Genomic DNA, 16,848 nt, shown 5'->3' with positions numbered 1-16,848 from the left:
TACCATACGACCCAGCAATCCCACTACTGGGCATATACCCTGAGAAAACCATAATTCAGAAAGAGTCACGTACCAAAATATTCATTGCAGCTCTGTTTACAATAGCCAGGACATGGAAGCAACCTAGGTGTCCATCATCGGATGAATGGATAAAGAAGATGTGGCACATATATACAATGGAATATTACTCAGCCATAAAAAGAAATGAAATGGAGGTATTTGTAATGGGGTGGATGGAGTTAGAGTCTGCCATACAGAGTGAAGTAAGTCAGAAAGAGAAAAAGAAATACTGTATGCTAACACATATATATGGAATCTAAGGGAAAAAAAAAAAAAAAAGGTCATGAAGAACCTAATGGCAAGACGGGAATAAAGACACAGATCTACTAGAGAATGGACTTGAGGATATGGGGAGGGGGAGGGGTGAGATGTGACAGGGTGAGAGAGTGTCATGGACATATATACACTACCAAATGTAAAATAGATAGCTAGTGGGAAGCAGCCGCATAGCACAGGGAGATCAGCTCGGTGCTTTGTGACCACCTAGAGGGGTGGGATGGGGAGGGTGGGAGGGAGGGAGATGCAAGAGGGAAGAGATATGGGAACATATGTATATGTATAACTGATTCACTTTGTTATAAAGCAGAAACTAACACACCATTGTAAAGCGATTATACTTCAATAAAGATGTTTAAAAAAAAAAAAAAGAAAAAGAAAAAAAAGTCTGTCATTTAAACCACCTAGTACATCATATTTTGTTACGGCAGCCCTGGTGGATGAATACACCCACCCATTTTCAAGCACTTATAATCATGTCATATATACTTGAAAATAAATGCTGATGGGGAGAGAGGGGAAACAGACATCATCGTTTACTGTTGGTGGGAGGTCACTTAGAGATAGCTATTAAAATGTGAAATATTCATGTCCTTTGATCCAGCAATTCCAGTTCTAGGAATTTATCCTATAGAAATACTCAAGTGCCCCCCAAATTTATTGCAAGGGCATCATTGTCAGCATTGTTTCCAAATAGAGAAAAAAATAGAAACAACCTAAATGTCCACCAAAAGATGCCTGGATTAAAAAGAAATCCTACAATACAACCATCCAGTGAAATCCTGTTAAAGTATATGAGGTAGATCTATATTTACCAGCATGAATGTGCTCAAAGATACAGGGTTAAGTGAAAAGAAAGCAAGTTGCAGAATAGCGTAATTACTGATTCTAATTACTTTTGTAAAAGAACATACATGTATCACTGTTACTATACGTATAGAAAAAATCTGAAAGAATATACTTTAAACTGGTTAAGAGGAGTTAATACAAGAAGCGATATTAGGGAGGATATTTACTTTCTGGGTTTCAGATTTTAGTCTGAATTTTTTACGTATTACTCTTATTATCAGAAAAATGTAAGGATAACTCAAACATCTCTTATGTAAAAGAGAGAAGAAATGAAAATGCAGAAAACAAAAATATTTCAGTATAATGGCATACGCTATGTTATCACGGCTCTCCTAGGTTCCCCAAATAGGGAAATTTGGCAAAGACCCAGAATTCATGTCAGTGGAGGGAAATGTACAGTTCTAAACCAATTAAAATAATAACATCCCATAAAAGCTTTCAGCGTTTGCACTATGAAAAAGAGACCTCATACATCCTCATGGTGTTGATTACAGAGTGGATAAATTTGCAGCAAAAAAAAATCAAAACCAATTTGCTGTGAAATGTATTATGGGTAGAAAAAAGTGTAGCCTACTTTTAATCTACTCAGTCATATATTTTTTTCACGTATTTTTTATGTAGCATAAATATTCAAAAGATTATTTACCCAATTTTTTGCAAATTCTTTTACAACCCTGGTAATAGGGATCCTTAGCTCTTCATCAAAGACAGAGAAGCTCATTTCAATATTGTAGAAGGAAACTGTAACTAAAAATAAGGAGATTAATTTCCTTCATTTAGTTCAAGATATTTAACTTCTGTAAATCTGGTCAAAACTGCTCTTCACTTCAAAGAAACCAAACAATGAAGTCTCATTCTTAAACTCTGCTTAATTTAACTCCAAGGTCAAGAACCAGTACTTCCGGCTCCATATACAAAAGCAAACCAGGATGTACCATTGCATTTTTGCTTTAATTATTTGGGCTGTTCCTTGATTTCTACACAATTAATGGACATTCTTACAAATCCCACAAATCGTAGTTTTCATTGGCCAACAGATTTCCAGTCTTTTTAATGGCCAAGCTGAACATTATCACACAAGTTCATTTGTACTGAGAAAATATTTATTTCTTCCTGTGCCTTGCTTTATGCTTCAGGCTTTTCTCTTTATTTCCTTGTTTCTCTTGTCTGTACTATCAAATTTCAATTTTAGAATATTAAGAGTTGAGAAAGTGGATTTCCCTGGTGGTCCAGTGGTTAAGACTCCACACATCCACTGCAGGGGGCACGGGTTCGATCCCTGGTTGGGGAAGTTCTACATGCTGCATGGTGCAGCCCAAAAATTATCTATCTATCTATCTATCTATCTATCTATCTATCTATCTATCTATCTATCTATCTATCTATTTATCATCTATCTATCTATCAAAGTTGAAGGAACATCCAATATTTGAATGATTTGGAAGCCAAATACTCCCTGGTTACAGATAAGCATTGGAGGCCAACTGGAGGTGGGGACTTGAGATGACTGAAACCTGCATAAAAGGAATTCAAAAAGAGCAAGCTAGCGGTCTTCCCTGGTAGTCCAGTGGCTAAGACTTGGCACTCCCAATGCAGGGGGCCCAGGTTCGATCCCTGGTCAGGGAACTAGATCCCACATGCCACAACTAAATGATCCCTCATGCTGCAACTAAAAAAAGAGATCCTGCATGCTGCAACTAAGACCCAGTGCAGCCAAATAAATAAATATTTTTAAAAAAACAAAAAGGGCAAGCTAGAGTATCTTCTGGTGTTTTCTGGCATGTGGTCAACATGTTGGACCTAAGGCCATATAATCCTCTCATAGGGAAGGGGGTGAGGTTCCTGATCCATGTTCACATTGGTAGAGTCAGAGTCAGAGCATCAGGAACAAAATGGATGGAAAGGAGGCTTAGAAATGTCATACTGAGAGGAAATATACATTTGCATTATATTTCAAAAAAACAAAGGTAGGCAAGATGGCTAGAGAATTCTGTGATTGGATAAGGTACCCCCTGTAGCCACTGTCTGTAGGAGATAAGAAATACCTGTACCCTTCTTTTTACCTTTCTGCCTTCAGACAACTGGCTCCCTTGGAGAACACACATCCCATTGTGCATGCATTCTGTTATGCCACATATATTGCGGAACATACCTTTGGACTTAACAGCAATAGGTGAAGTCAAATTTTCCATAGATAAAAAGGAAGGTGTGGAGTCCAGCCAGGTTGTCTCAAAAGAGGAAGACAGTAGTGAAAACACAGTTGCTGTAGAAGGATGTGTTACTCCAGTGGGTATGAGTGGAAATGGGGCTCCAGTAGCAGTGGATGTAGTGGTGGCTATATTTAGAACAGAGTCCTGTGTGGGCTTAGGAAGAACTAATGTCGGGGATGCTGATGCAGCTGGGATTCTGCTCCATGCAGATGTTGTTGTAGGGCTAGGTAGAAGTACGGCACCAATAGACCGGGTGTGGTCAATTGTAGGAGGTGACTTACTCATTCTGCTAAAGGATGGAACTTGAGACACAGTCCTGGACTTGGCAGTCAAGGTGATTCTGGAAAATGCTTCAGGGGATTTGGAAATGTAGGTACTGTCATCTGTGATTTTTACAGACATAGGGAAAGAACTTGGGAAGCCAGTAGTGATACTACCCACTGTAGGTGAAGGGGTGGTTTTGGTGAGTAAGGCACTTATACCAGCAAAGGGTTGTGTCCTAAAGTTAGTGAGTGGGTGTGTTGGTGTTATGTCAGAAGTCAGAAAGGTGGATTTTGACACCTCTACTGGAGAGGAAGATATAACGTGAGGAGTATTGGATATAGTTGCCAGAGGGGAACCCGAAGGGAGACTAGATAAGATCCAAGTCAGCATGAGTGAAGTAGTAGCCTTTGAAATTATAGATCCTGAAGCAGCACCAGAAGGATTTGATGGGAGTGTGGTCCCAGGAGTTACAGATGTGGTTGTCTTCTCAAATGTGTGCTTAATGTCAGCCAAAGTAGTAGGGACAGATCTTGAAGATATTGATAATGAAGGGCTCTCAGACATCCCCAAGGTAGGAAGAATTCCTGTTGTGGAAATTGATGACATTGCCATTACACCTCCAGATACAAGACCAGTCTGAGAGGCTGTGAATTTTGACAAAGACTCTGGAACAAGGGAAGGACTCTCTGTTTCCATCTTGTTGGGTGTAGAAACATGAGCAGTGGTAGAAGTTGGAAACTGAGAATCTTCAGCTGTGGGTGTGCTCCAGGAAGTCATAAGCAGAGGCTGTGTGTTACTAGATGTGGTTCTTGTTCACAGAACTGGAAATTCAACCATTTGGGATGTAGGAGGAAAAGAAGTCTTTGGAGTAGAGAACTCGGCTTCAGTACTTTGAGGTGAAAAAAGAAATGATGTCAAAGAGGGTGGAGCTGTACTGGATGGAATCCAGGGAGGGTATGAAACAGGTGCATTCACAGACGTGGCACCTTTTGTCACGGCTGTTGAAGTATTTTCTGACAAGGAAGTCATCTTTTCTGTATTTGAAGAATGGTTAAGTGGTGGCTTTTACACTTTTTGTGGGTCCAGGAGTGCTCTTAAAGCCAGTCAAAGAGGGGGAAACCTGAATATTCAAGGAAGTGTGGGGATTTTCTGAGGGAGTAGATGAAAGCACACTTTCAGGGGCGGCAATTCTGGAATAAGTATTTGTGAGAACTGTTACTTTACCACTGCTTACAGTAGATAGAGAGCTATTAGTAATCCCAGAGAATATGCCCAGAGTGGTGGCCTCATATCCTTGTGATGGTTGTCGGGTTGTTGATAGAAATGGTGAAAATGTGGTCTTTGGAATGGAAGAAATAGCTTCAGTGTTCCTAGAACTGAGTAGAGGAGAGGCAGGGGTGCTTACGAGTGTAGTCACTATCCCAGCCATTATAGTGGTTGGAATAGTTTTCACAGAAGGAAAAGTTGGCTCTGTTGGGGAGGAAGAGGATGTAGGTGTGATCCTGGAGGACACCTCGGTTATTTCTGAAGTAGGGAAAGCACAGGAAGCCACGGTGCTTTTTGAAGTAGACCCAGCATATGTCACAGGGGTGACATCCAATGTCGATATTTGCATGGTCATAGAAGGCCTGGGGGTCATTGAAGACAATAAGGTATAGAATGATCCACCTGTTGTGGAAGCATCAGAAGAAACAACAGAAGGTAGAAGAGCAGAGTCATTAACTGGCATTGAGGACATCTCAGACACAGGCCCAGAAGTGGCTACAGAAGGACTTTTCAAACAATCTGCGAGTGCTGTTTTAGAAGATTCAGTCATTAGTACCGTGGGAGTGTCAGAAACACTTTTGGAGGTGAAGGCAGTGACACTAACTGGCCGTGGGGACCTCTGGTAGATGGGAGTGGACGTTGCCATAGAGGTTTTCCCAAGAAGTGCTGTAGGTACATTTGGAGCAGAAAGGGCTGTAGTGATCCTGTCAGGAGACATAGTTGTAAAATTGGCATTAGATAGTAGAGCCGTGGAAAGAGACAGAGTCCCAGGGGAGGTCTGTGTGCTTTCAGAAATAGGAGAGGTAACTGAAGACACCTCAGGTTGAGTCCTAGATGAAAGCAAGTGTGAAAGAGTTGTGTTATTGTTTACAGGATTTGATATCCTGGTTGTCCCAGAAGTTATGGTATCTGCAAATGAAGTATCCTGGCGGTGTGAGAACGGGTGAGTCACAGAGGTGGTGCTTACTATCTTTTTCTCAGTCCTGGGAGTATATACTGAGAGGGCACTCATGCTCTCTTTTTCAGGAGACAAAAGCATGGTAATTGTCAGAGCTTGTGAAGGGAGAGCTGTTTTCCCAAGACTGGTAGGCATTTCGGAAATGTGGACATCTGCTGTTGAGGTAGGTGGCGTGTGTGTGCTCCCAGAAGTGGGAGATGAAGTTGGATTCTCATTAGGTGGAGTCACAAACGGAGTCTCTGAAAGTGAATGTGTTTGGTGACTGGAAATTTTTGTGGCCTCAGTACTGTGGGAGGCTGAAATAAGAGGATTCTTTGATGAGGACATTTCTGTCACCTTCAGAGTTCTGGGGGTCTTTCCCAGGGAGGTGGTCATCTGCTCCTTGCCAGAAGATAAGGTAGAAATGTCAGTCATTAATAAGGTGGGGACCAGTGTGTTTACAAGATGTGTGGAAGACTGAGAAATGTGACCATATAGTGAAGTAATAAGCTTGTTGGCAGAGGTCTGTGAGGGCATGGCGTCATCAACAACGGAAGTGTCTGTGGTGCCCGTAGCCAAGCTAACAACATCTCCGCTACCACTGAAAGTGTATGGAAAGCTGACAGCAGGGGTAGAAGTCTCCTCCACTTGAGCTATGGGCTGGGTTGCTAATGGTGTAGACATAGCTGAGGTTACATGAGTGGAGGACACAACAGGAGTGTTGTCAGGGAGAGGTTTAGAGCAGCCAAGAGTGGGTGTGGAAGGGGTTACTGTGTCAGCTGAGGTGGACAGAAGGGTGGTCTCAGCCTTAGTTGCCACAGGAGTGGGAGGGGACTAGAGTTTCTGTCAGAGAGGGAACTGCCGTGGGTGTCATCCTGACAGAGATCCCTGTGGCCTCTGAAGTGGTGTGGATGGAGTCTCTGCGGGAAGGCACGGTACCGCTGGTTGTGGAAGTGCTCTGATCCAATGGCGGCATCGATGGGAAGCATGCAGTCTTAGCCGGAGGTAACTCCTGGAGGAGACAGTATGTCTCTCACAAAAAGCAAAGCCCTTACCTTGGCATGCACTCTTTTTCCCAGGCCTGAGGAATGTAAAAGAGATTAGCAAAGCTATCTCAAGCCAGGAGACCTCAGGGAACTGAGAGTCCTGGTTGTTCCTTATGGCTGGGGGCTGTGTGTGAGCCTGGCTAAGGGAAGATAATGTTCAAGGATAGTCGTTGTAAACTTGTTGACGTCCGTGGTAGTGACTGAACCGAGACGATAAGCAATTCTATGGGTTCATTGTCTAATAATGAGTTCCTCTTCTGTCTATATAAGATTCAGTAAGTTCTAAATAAAGTGCCTTGCAACCATCCGTTGTCTTGGTCCTTCTGACCCCATACTCACGGTGCTATTCAGTCCCTTACCCCTCTCCGTCGGGACCTGGAAGACCCCCTGCGGTGGCTGGACTGTCGCAGCTGTAGTCACTGCAGCTGATGACAGAGTTGAGATATCTGAGGGCAGAGATGTGGAGGAAGCCCTGGCCAGTGTAGAAGGCCCAGGCATGGTAACCTTAGTCTCCTCAGACAGCACCATAGAGGTGACAGCAGAGACATTAACCAGCAGTGAGAACACAAGGGTAATAGGCACAGGGGTTGCTGAGGAATGCGTGGCTATAGGCTGTGGAAACAAGGCACCAGCAGTCAAGGACATAGCTGTCCTGTCTGTAGGGATAGCGGCAAAACTCGTCCTCAATATCCTTGAGGTGGAAGCACCCAGGGGTTCAGAAAATGTCTGTGTGCTCCCTGAAGTGGGAGATGGAGCTGGATTCCCCTCAGGTAGAGTCTCTGAAGTCCAATGTGCTGTGTAGATGTGGGTTGAATTAAAGATTTCTGTAGTTCCATTAGGTGAATTCTTAGGTGTGGTTTTCACCAATTTTGCAGAAAGCCAACTTTCTCTCGCTTCAGTAGTTGCAGTTGTATTATCCAATCGGGTAGTCAGCTTCTCTATATCAGGAAGGGGGGAAACAAATTCATCTGTTGCTTCCAGTATCGTTGCAAATGGAGAAACCTCGGTTGTCGCTGCTACAGTAGATTTTCCCTTAAGAAAATGGGAAGTGGTTTCTTTCCTTGTCACAGCAGTTCTGAATCTTTGTGCTGTTGCAGACTCTGCGACAGGGGCTGTTGTCTCTCCAGATGCAATTGTACCATTTGTCTCTGTTTGCATGTTCTCAGAAGCACTCTCCTCAGTAGAAAAATTTGGTTCAACATAAGCAAGGGTAGATATTCTATCTACTGGTGGAACAACTGTCTCCCTTGGCGTTGAAAGAAGTTCATTTCCAGTTACTGTGGACATAGAGGTGGGTTTTAGTAGTAAACTGGTAAGTTTACACTCAGGCAGTTTGGTTACAGATGTGGCTCCAGAAACTGGAGAAATTAGCAAACCACGGAGATGTCGATTTGGATAGAACTGCTGTATATCTGTCAGTAGTAACATCAGCGGTGGTAGTGGCCTCACTCTCTGTGGATGCTTCTGGTTGGACGATAATATTAGCAGTTGTGGATGAATGTTCTGTATTAGAAGTACTCCCATGGAATGCTGATGTCAACAGAGTCTGTTCTGGCCTGGAAGTCCAAATGATCTCATTGGTGGAGGATAGATGGTGACCTTCATCAGTTACTGATGTGGGACCAGACTCAGACACCTTGGATGTGGAAGTTGATCTAGTGGAAATCAGAGGAAGCATGTTTTCACCACCTGAGGGTATATTCTGGGTATATACTGGCCCAGTGATTGTGGGGTAAAGCATAGTTTCAGCCTCTGTAGGTGCACGTGTGATCCCAGTAGTCAAGGCTGCATGTGTAGTCTCAGCATCAATAACTGTCTGTACACTCTGAGCTCTGGTGAATGGAGAGGATGTCCTAAAAGAAAGGGCCACGGAAGAGGCCTCTTTTGGCATGGAGGTAGATATTGTGCCCTCCACTCTGGGTGAAGAGACATCCTGGAAATTTGTAAATGCCGGCTCTGTTTCAACTGTTCTTAGCGCAGGTGTCATTTCAATAGACCTAGTTGAATAAACTGTAAAGGGTATTTCCATATCAGTTGTTGCCAATGTGGATGCCGTCTGATTTCTAGGAAATACAGAATCCACTGGAACAGCTGTGGAGAGAAGCACAGACTCAGGTGGCAGTGCTGATGCAGTCCCAATGTGAGTAGTTGTAGCTGAAGTCTGGTCCACCGTGGACTGAGGTACACTTCCAGCAGCTGTAGATGCAAGAAACTCCTGGCTAGCTGTGGAGATAGGGAGTGCCCCCATACCTGTGGATTTGTGTTTGGGCCAAGATGTTGTAGACATCGATGTCGACTCAATAGATGAGAATAAATATGTTGTCCTCATAACAGCCGACTGAGATCCAGTCACTGAAGTTTTGGATGCAACTGAACTCTCGGTAAATCCAGATGTGTACAGAAAATTAGTAGCTACCGTTGGATGAAAGGTCTCAGTAGCAATGGATTCAGCCATTTTTGTTGTCCTTGTGCTCTCTGAAGATGGGGATTTACTTATTTTCATGGAATTGGTAGTAGGGCCTATGGAGGTACTCTTGGTAGACAGAGCAATGGCTGCTGAAGTAGACAAAATGTCTGCTGCGAATGTAGCTGTCTCAGCTATGGATGTCTTTTAAAAAATTGGTGCAGTCATTGTTTCCAGAGGTGGAGATGTTGTATTGGAATACAATCTGGTTGTATAATCAGTTGCAAATACAGGCATACTTTTAGACACCACAGTAGAAGAATATACCGTCTTTTGCGGTTTTAGTCCAGTAACTTGGAATGGTGTTGTCAAATCTATTTGTTGTGAAAGAGTTGTAGTTGTTTCCTGAATTGCTATATTTTCAGAAACAACTGAAAAATTACAAAGCATGTGTTACTTTGGATTCAACTTTAGAAGTCAGAGACAATTCTTTAAGAAACAGCTCTATAATGGTTTTTCATATTTTTAAGAGGAGATAAGTATCAAATATAAATCAAATCATGTGATTACAGCTGACCCTTGAATTATAGGGTCTGAACTGTGTGGGTCCACCTATACGTAAATTTTTTTTCAATAGTAAATACTACAGTACTACACAATCCACGGTTGGCTGAATCCTCGGATGTGGAAGAGCGGATATGGAGAAACCACAGATACAGAGGGCCAACTATAAGTTGTAATGGGGGGACTTCGCTGGTGGTCCAGTGGTTAAGACTCTGCGCTTCCACTGCAGGGGGTGCGGGGTTCGAATTAAGATCCCACATGCCACGTGGTGCAGTCAAAAAAAAAAAATTGTAACGTGATTTTCCCTGCTCTGGAGGGTTGACATTCCTAATCTCCATATTGTTCAAGGGCCAACTGTACTTGATTTTTCTTTCTTCCTTTCTTTCTTTCTTTCTTTTTTTATTTCTTTCTTTCTTTTTTCTTTCTTTCCTTCCTTCCTTCTTTCTTTTTTTTTACTTGGTTTTTCTTAAGATGATTTTCTACTTTCCAAAATCTATATATGGTTCTCATAATGCCCTGGTTAAGTAACAGGTAGAAGGATATCCATTCCATTGTGCCTCCATAAAAAAATATAGGCACTCCTAAAAGAGGGGTGCATACTAGAGTAGTACACTGAGTAAGAGGATTAACTTTGGGAAATGAACCAACTTCTTGAAAGGCAAGTGGTCAAACTCACTTAAGAAGAAATAGATGACTTGAATGGTCCTATATCTATTACAGAAATTGGATTGTGTGGTTAAAGTCTTCCAAAAAAGGGAGGGCCAGCTTTGGATTCAAATAGATGTATTTTTAAATCCTGGCTCCCTCATTTATTCATTATGTAATCTTGGACTAGTTAGTTAACCTCTCTGTGCTTCAATTTCCTCCTCTGTAATGTGAGATAATAACACCGACCTTAAAAAATTGTTTTGAGAATTGAGTTAATGCATGTAAAATACTTAGCACAGCACCTGGCATATAGGAAGTGCTCAAAAAATGATTAACTGTTGTCAAATGCCTATTATTCATCTCAGTACTATAAACTGAAAATATTTTGATCTGGGACCCCAAGATTAAAATTTGTTTAACATATGCCATTTATGTATATATATTTACCAATAATGTATACATATGTATAATAAATTTACATTATGTACATTATAAACATACTCAAAATATGCCAAAAGAATATGATAAAAATAAATATAAACAGAAGTTTCACAATATTTTCTTCCTGCATTCTAATGTAATGATGGGCACAGTCACACAGGAGGATGAATTAGTATTTCTATAAATTCATGACCACCAACCTCAAATAAGCTTTTCACACTGCCCATCCAGCCTACCACTTTTCTCTGGTCAATTTATGCTCCTACTCTCTGCAATAACTACTGAAAACCTTCCCCATTCTCAAACTTTACCCTCACATGTTTATCAAGTAACCTTTTCCTCTTATTTCATAGGAAAAAACAATGGAAGTCATCAGGTAGAAACTTAGCCATGCTACCGTCTCGGAAAGCTGACACCAACAGTCATCCCTCCTTTCCCTAAGGAGCCTTCCCCTCCTGATTTAAAACAAGTTCCAGTCTGTTGCAATAAAACATAAAAAACCCCGGGCTTCCCTGGTGGCGCAGTGGTTAAGAATCCGCCTGCCAATGCAGGGCACACGGGTTCGAGCCCTGGCCCGGGAAGATCCCACGTGCGGCAGAGCAACTAAGCCCGTGTGCTACAACTACTGAGCCCACATGCCACAACTACTGAAGCCCACGTGCCTAGAGCCCGTGCTCTGCAACAAGAGAAGCCACCACAGTGAGAAGCCCGCGCACCGCAACGAAGAGTAGCTCCCGCTCGCCGCAAATAGAGAAAGCTACGCACAGCAACAAAGAACCAAAGCAGTCAACAATAAATAAATAAATAAATTTATTTTTAAAAATAAATAAAAAGATAAAATAAAATAAAAACCCCATATCCTTCTGCAGGTACTACCCTGTCACTCTCCTCCCCATCACACCCAAACTTCTTTAAAGAAAATTGATCTCTACTGGCTGTCTTCATGCTCCCCTGACCCATTCTTTAGCCCACAGTAATCTGGCTTCTGCCATCATCATTCAACTAAACAGCACTCACTAAGGCCACCAATGGCCTCCATGTAGACAAATACAATGGATACTTTTTCAGTCCTCATCTCACTTGACCTTTCAACAGCTTTTGATAATGTTGACCACTCCCTCCTTCTTAAGATATTCTTTGAGTTGACTTCTATGACATAATGCACTCTTGGTTTTTCTCCTACTTCTCTGGCCACTCCTTCTGGCTATCACCTTTGCAGACGCATCCTATTTCACTTGGCCATTAAATATCAGGGTTCCCCAAGGCTTGGTCCCAGCACCTCTTTTCTTCTCACTCTATAGTTTCTTTTTCTTAATTAATTAATTAATTAATTATTTTGGCTGCACCAGGTCTTAGTTGACACTTGCAGGCTCCTTAGTTGTGGCATGCGAACTCTTAGTTGCAGCATGCATGTGGGATCTAGTTCCCCAACCAGGGATCGAACCTGGGCCCCCTGCATTGGGAGCGCAGAGTCTTACCCACTGCGCCCCCAGGGAAGTCCCTCTATAGTTTCTTCACATCTAGGATTCCAACTTACACATATACACAGATGAATCTCAAAGTTACATCTCTAGATCAGATCTCTATTCTGAGCTTCACATTTACATAACTAATTGCTCACTTGACATCATCTCTTGGATATCTCATTAACACCTCAACTCAATATGACCCAACTTGAACTCTCTCCAAACTGGGTTCTGTTTCAGTATTCCCACAGTGAATCATACATTTAATTGTGTAAGCCAAAACCCTCTCCCTCTGTCTCCTTCATTTCCTCTCACCTGCTATAGCCAATCCATAATCTTGTCCTATGGATCTTACCTGCTAAATAGCTCTTTACTTCACCTGTTTATCCCCACCTTTATCACTTACCACTCTGACCAAGCCACCATCAATCTCTCACCTGGACTACTACAGTAGCTTCCCAACTAGATTCTGCCTCTACTCTTGGGGCCCCTCCAATCTGTTCCATAATGCAATCAGAATGATCTTTTTGACATGCAAATTTGATCACGTGTCTCACACACATACACACACACCTTCACATACTCAGCTCCCGTTAGTGGCCTTGTATTGCTCATAGGATTAAAAAAATTTTTCTTAATAGAGCCTAAAACAACTATGCATGGTTTGGTCTCTACCTGCCTCTCCAGCCTCAGTTTGTACTAAGTTTCTCCCTTGTTTTCTGGGCTTCAGCCCAGCAGCCTCATTTTAGTCCTGCAATACTTGGCATTATTTTCCCACCACAAGACTACTGCATGTCCTGTTGCCTCTACTTAGAATGATCTTCCCACCCTTCTTCATCTGATTAACTTCTATTCTTCCTCCAGATCTCGCTCATGCATCACTTTTTCAGGGAAGACTGCCTTCCTTTGCCTCCACAACTAGGTCAAACCAATCTATTCTAGGCTCTTATGACATACCTCTTATGACAACCCTCATACCTCTTCTTCCTAGTACTTGTCACAGATGCAGTTTTTCATGTGTGTGTGCTTATTTATATCTGTCTTCCTCACTACACTTTATGGGTAGGGCCTTCATCTTTCTTTGCTCACTCACCATTATATCCCCAGTGCCTAGTACAGGGCCTGGCATGTGGTAGATGTCCAATAAATATTTGCAGGCTAACTGAACAAGTGGAAATGATGAAGGCTTGGAATGAGATGAGAGTAGTGTGGGAAACCCTAATCCTACAGCTATTGGAAAGGAAGAATTGACATGACAGTTTATGTTAGCGAAGAGGTTTAAGAGATGAAGACAGAGAAATGTCAGAGGACTTGACTTTTGCTTTTGGGCTACTTGGAGAACAGTGGTGATATTCATAGAAATAGGAAAATTGGGAGGGCAGCCTCACTCGGAAGAAAAACACCCACTTCAGGCTCGGATAAGTGGAATTTGGAATGATGGTGGAACATCCAAGTGAAAATGGTGCATAGTAAAATTCAACACTGAGTCATAATTTTTCACCAGTTCAAATCACCCAAAATGAAATCATGCATATTTACCATTGGGAAATTAGCATTTTGAATTTATCTACCTGGGAAGCATAATACCTATGATGTAGGAATAATTATGGTGGTAGACAATCTACTAACTTATTTCACTGTCTCGAGCATTAAAATTACTTTTAATTTGCATATATAGAAATTCTGAGATGTGTGTGGGATATTCTTTGGGATTTTGTGGTCATTAGCAAGTAGAATGAGTGACAATCAGAAACCTGCAACTAACTGTATAGATGAGTAGACAAAAGTACACACATTTATAAAAAGAAAGCTCAAAGTGATATAAGAAGTACTTTTTTACTTAATTTTACAGCATTGTTTCAATTATCAGAGATTCACATCCTATTAGGCAGTATCAAGAAACCGGTACATTTCAGCAGCACAACATTTATTTCAAGCTTCTGCCTTCAAATTTTTCCATAACTGCAAGTAAAAGGAGAATTGTCAGGATCTTGGCTCCCATTTTTGCAGATGGCTTTACCACAGCCAACTGGCTTAGCAAACCTGTTACAGTGTCACTTATATCACATTTGAGGAGTGTGGCATCCCAGGGCCTGAATCACTCCCTATGAATGCACTAATTGTTGAGAGAAGATTTCACAATTCCCATTCCTTTACAAATGATTAATGATTGAGCTGCGTTAACTTTTTAGGAAGACAATAAAACACTACATACCACAAAAGCCTAAGTTATCTTCTTTGATGCAGCATTCAAATAGCACTGTTAGAGAAATCCATAACAAGTAAACTCTTTTAGAACACAGAGGTTGGGAGTTAGGCATGATATTTTTATCTGGAGAGGGCTGAGCTATAGATGTTAATTGTTATTGACACTTCCTGTAAGCATCTCAAAAAGAAGCATAAGACTGAGAAAAAGAAAAACAAATGAGTTGAACAAAATTGCCAAACAGGTGGCATTTTAAGTACTAGATATCTCCTAGGAATTAATGCAACTTTCATTTTAACTTAAAACCTGGATTTGTATATTTCAGCAAACCTCCCATTGAATCTTTCAGATGAAAGTGTTTTTTTTCCAGAGACATTACTGTCTCAAGTTTTTTCCTCCAAAGTCTTTATAGCTCAAATCTTCCTTCATTAAATCACAGAATTTTAGCACTGTGTTGGAGATTGTATTCAATCCCCTCATTTAGAGATTAGGCCCAGAGATGTTCAGTGTTGAGAAGATGAGATTTCCACCGGTGAAATATGTAGAGAAGAAATAAGACAGTGTGTGTTAGTGCTTCAATTATCCAGTACCCATAAGTGCATGCCCTCAATTTACACAGAATCATCACAAACCCCGGAGAAAGAAGAGACTCTACCTAAAAGAATCAAGAATTAGCAAATTTAGATAATAAAAGCCAAGTTCTGCAAATGCTGAACTGCTCAAGAGAAAGCAATCACCCAGAATAGTCAGACACAAACTTTAGAAGAGAGAATCATAGTGCTAAACCAAAACATGAAGGCACCCTTGCAAGCCTAGGCATTGAAACCCAATGGGGATCCCAATTACAGCCATGCCCTGAAACAATATTCCTTAAATAATCACTTATATCCCAAATAGAGGTAATCCAATCAAGCGTCAGTAGCTTTTTAACCAGAATCCATAGGGAGTAAAGATCCTTTCAAACCCTAAGTCTAGCAATTAATTACAATGGGTTAGCAAACGTGTTTAATTGATACAGAAAAATCATTTGACAAAATCCCACATCCATTCACGAAAAAAATTTCTTGGCAAGTTAGGAATGGAGGGTATTTATATTAACTTGATAAAGAACATCACCAAGAAAGCTACAGCTAACATCAACCATAATGGTGAAAGGCTGAATGTCTTCCCACTAAGACTGGGAACTAGGCAAGGATGTCAGCTCTCGTCACTCTTATTCAACATAGCACAGGAAGTTAGAGGCACGCCAATAAGAAAAGAAAAAGAAATAAAAGGCATTGCAGATTATGTGATTGTCCATGTAGAAAATCTCAAGGAACCTAAAAAAAAACAAAAAACAAAAAACCTCCTGGGACTTAAAAGTGAGTTCAGTAAGGTTGGAGGATACAAATTAACACCAAGCCAAGAGTTCTTAGACTTGACATCAAAAGCATGATCCACAAAAAGAAAAATCAATAAATTGTACTTCACCAAAACTAAAAGATTTTGCTTGGTGAAAGCCCATGTGAAAAGGATAAAAGAGTAATCTACAGATGAGGAGAAAATATTTGCAAAGCATATATCCAACAAAGGACTAGAATATATAAAGAACTCTCAAGACTCCACATTAAAAATAAAAAATCCAATGAAAAAATGTGCAATGAATTAGGAGTTTGGGATTAATATACACACACTACTATATATAAAACAGGTAAACAACAAAGACCTACTGTATAGCACAGGCAACTATACTCAATATCTTGTAATAACCTATAATAGAAAAGAATCTGAAAAAGAATATATACATGTATAACTGAATCACTTTGCTGTACACTTGAAACTAACACAACATAGTAAATTAACTGTACTTCAATAAAAAAGAGAGAAAAATCGGTAAAAGACATGAATAGTTCACTGAAGAGGTTATACAGATGGCAAATAATCACAGGAAAAGATATTCAACATCATTAGGCATCAGGGAAATGCAAATTAAAACCACAATGAAACATCACTACACACTTACCAGGATGGGTAAAATTGAAAAATAGTGACAACACCCAATGCTGGCAAGGATGCAGAGAAACTGGACCACTCATACTTTGCTGGTGGAACAGAATATGACACAGCCACTTTGGAAAACAATCTGACAGTTTTATATAAAACTAAATGTGCAACTACCATAATGCCCAGCCATTACACTTTGGGGCATTTATCCCAGAGAAATGAAAACTT

The 16,848-nt window shown here is 41.1% G+C and overlaps 1 protein-coding gene across 1 annotated transcript in view; it reads right to left on the bottom strand.

Moving 5' to 3' along the window:
- The window catches only part of ADGRG4 (adhesion G protein-coupled receptor G4), a 131,767-nt gene that overhangs the window by 107,560 nt on the left and 7,359 nt on the right, over nucleotides 1-16,848 (bottom strand). Inside the window, 6 exon segments of the mRNA XM_061178225.1 lie at nucleotides 1,827-1,926; nucleotides 3,338-4,713; nucleotides 4,715-6,688; nucleotides 6,690-6,856; nucleotides 7,311-8,268; nucleotides 8,270-9,743. Coding sequence (XP_061034208.1) covers nucleotides 1,827-1,926; nucleotides 3,338-4,713; nucleotides 4,715-6,688; nucleotides 6,690-6,856; nucleotides 7,311-8,268; nucleotides 8,270-9,743 — 6,049 coding nt within the window.

Source organism: Eubalaena glacialis, chromosome X, assembly GCF_028564815.1.
Source record: "Eubalaena glacialis isolate mEubGla1 chromosome X, mEubGla1.1.hap2.+ XY, whole genome shotgun sequence".
In the NCBI taxonomy this organism is placed as follows: domain Eukaryota; kingdom Metazoa; phylum Chordata; class Mammalia; order Artiodactyla; family Balaenidae; genus Eubalaena; species Eubalaena glacialis.
Note: the sequence above shows the minus strand (reverse complement) of the source record. Positions and strands in the feature narration are given on the sequence as shown.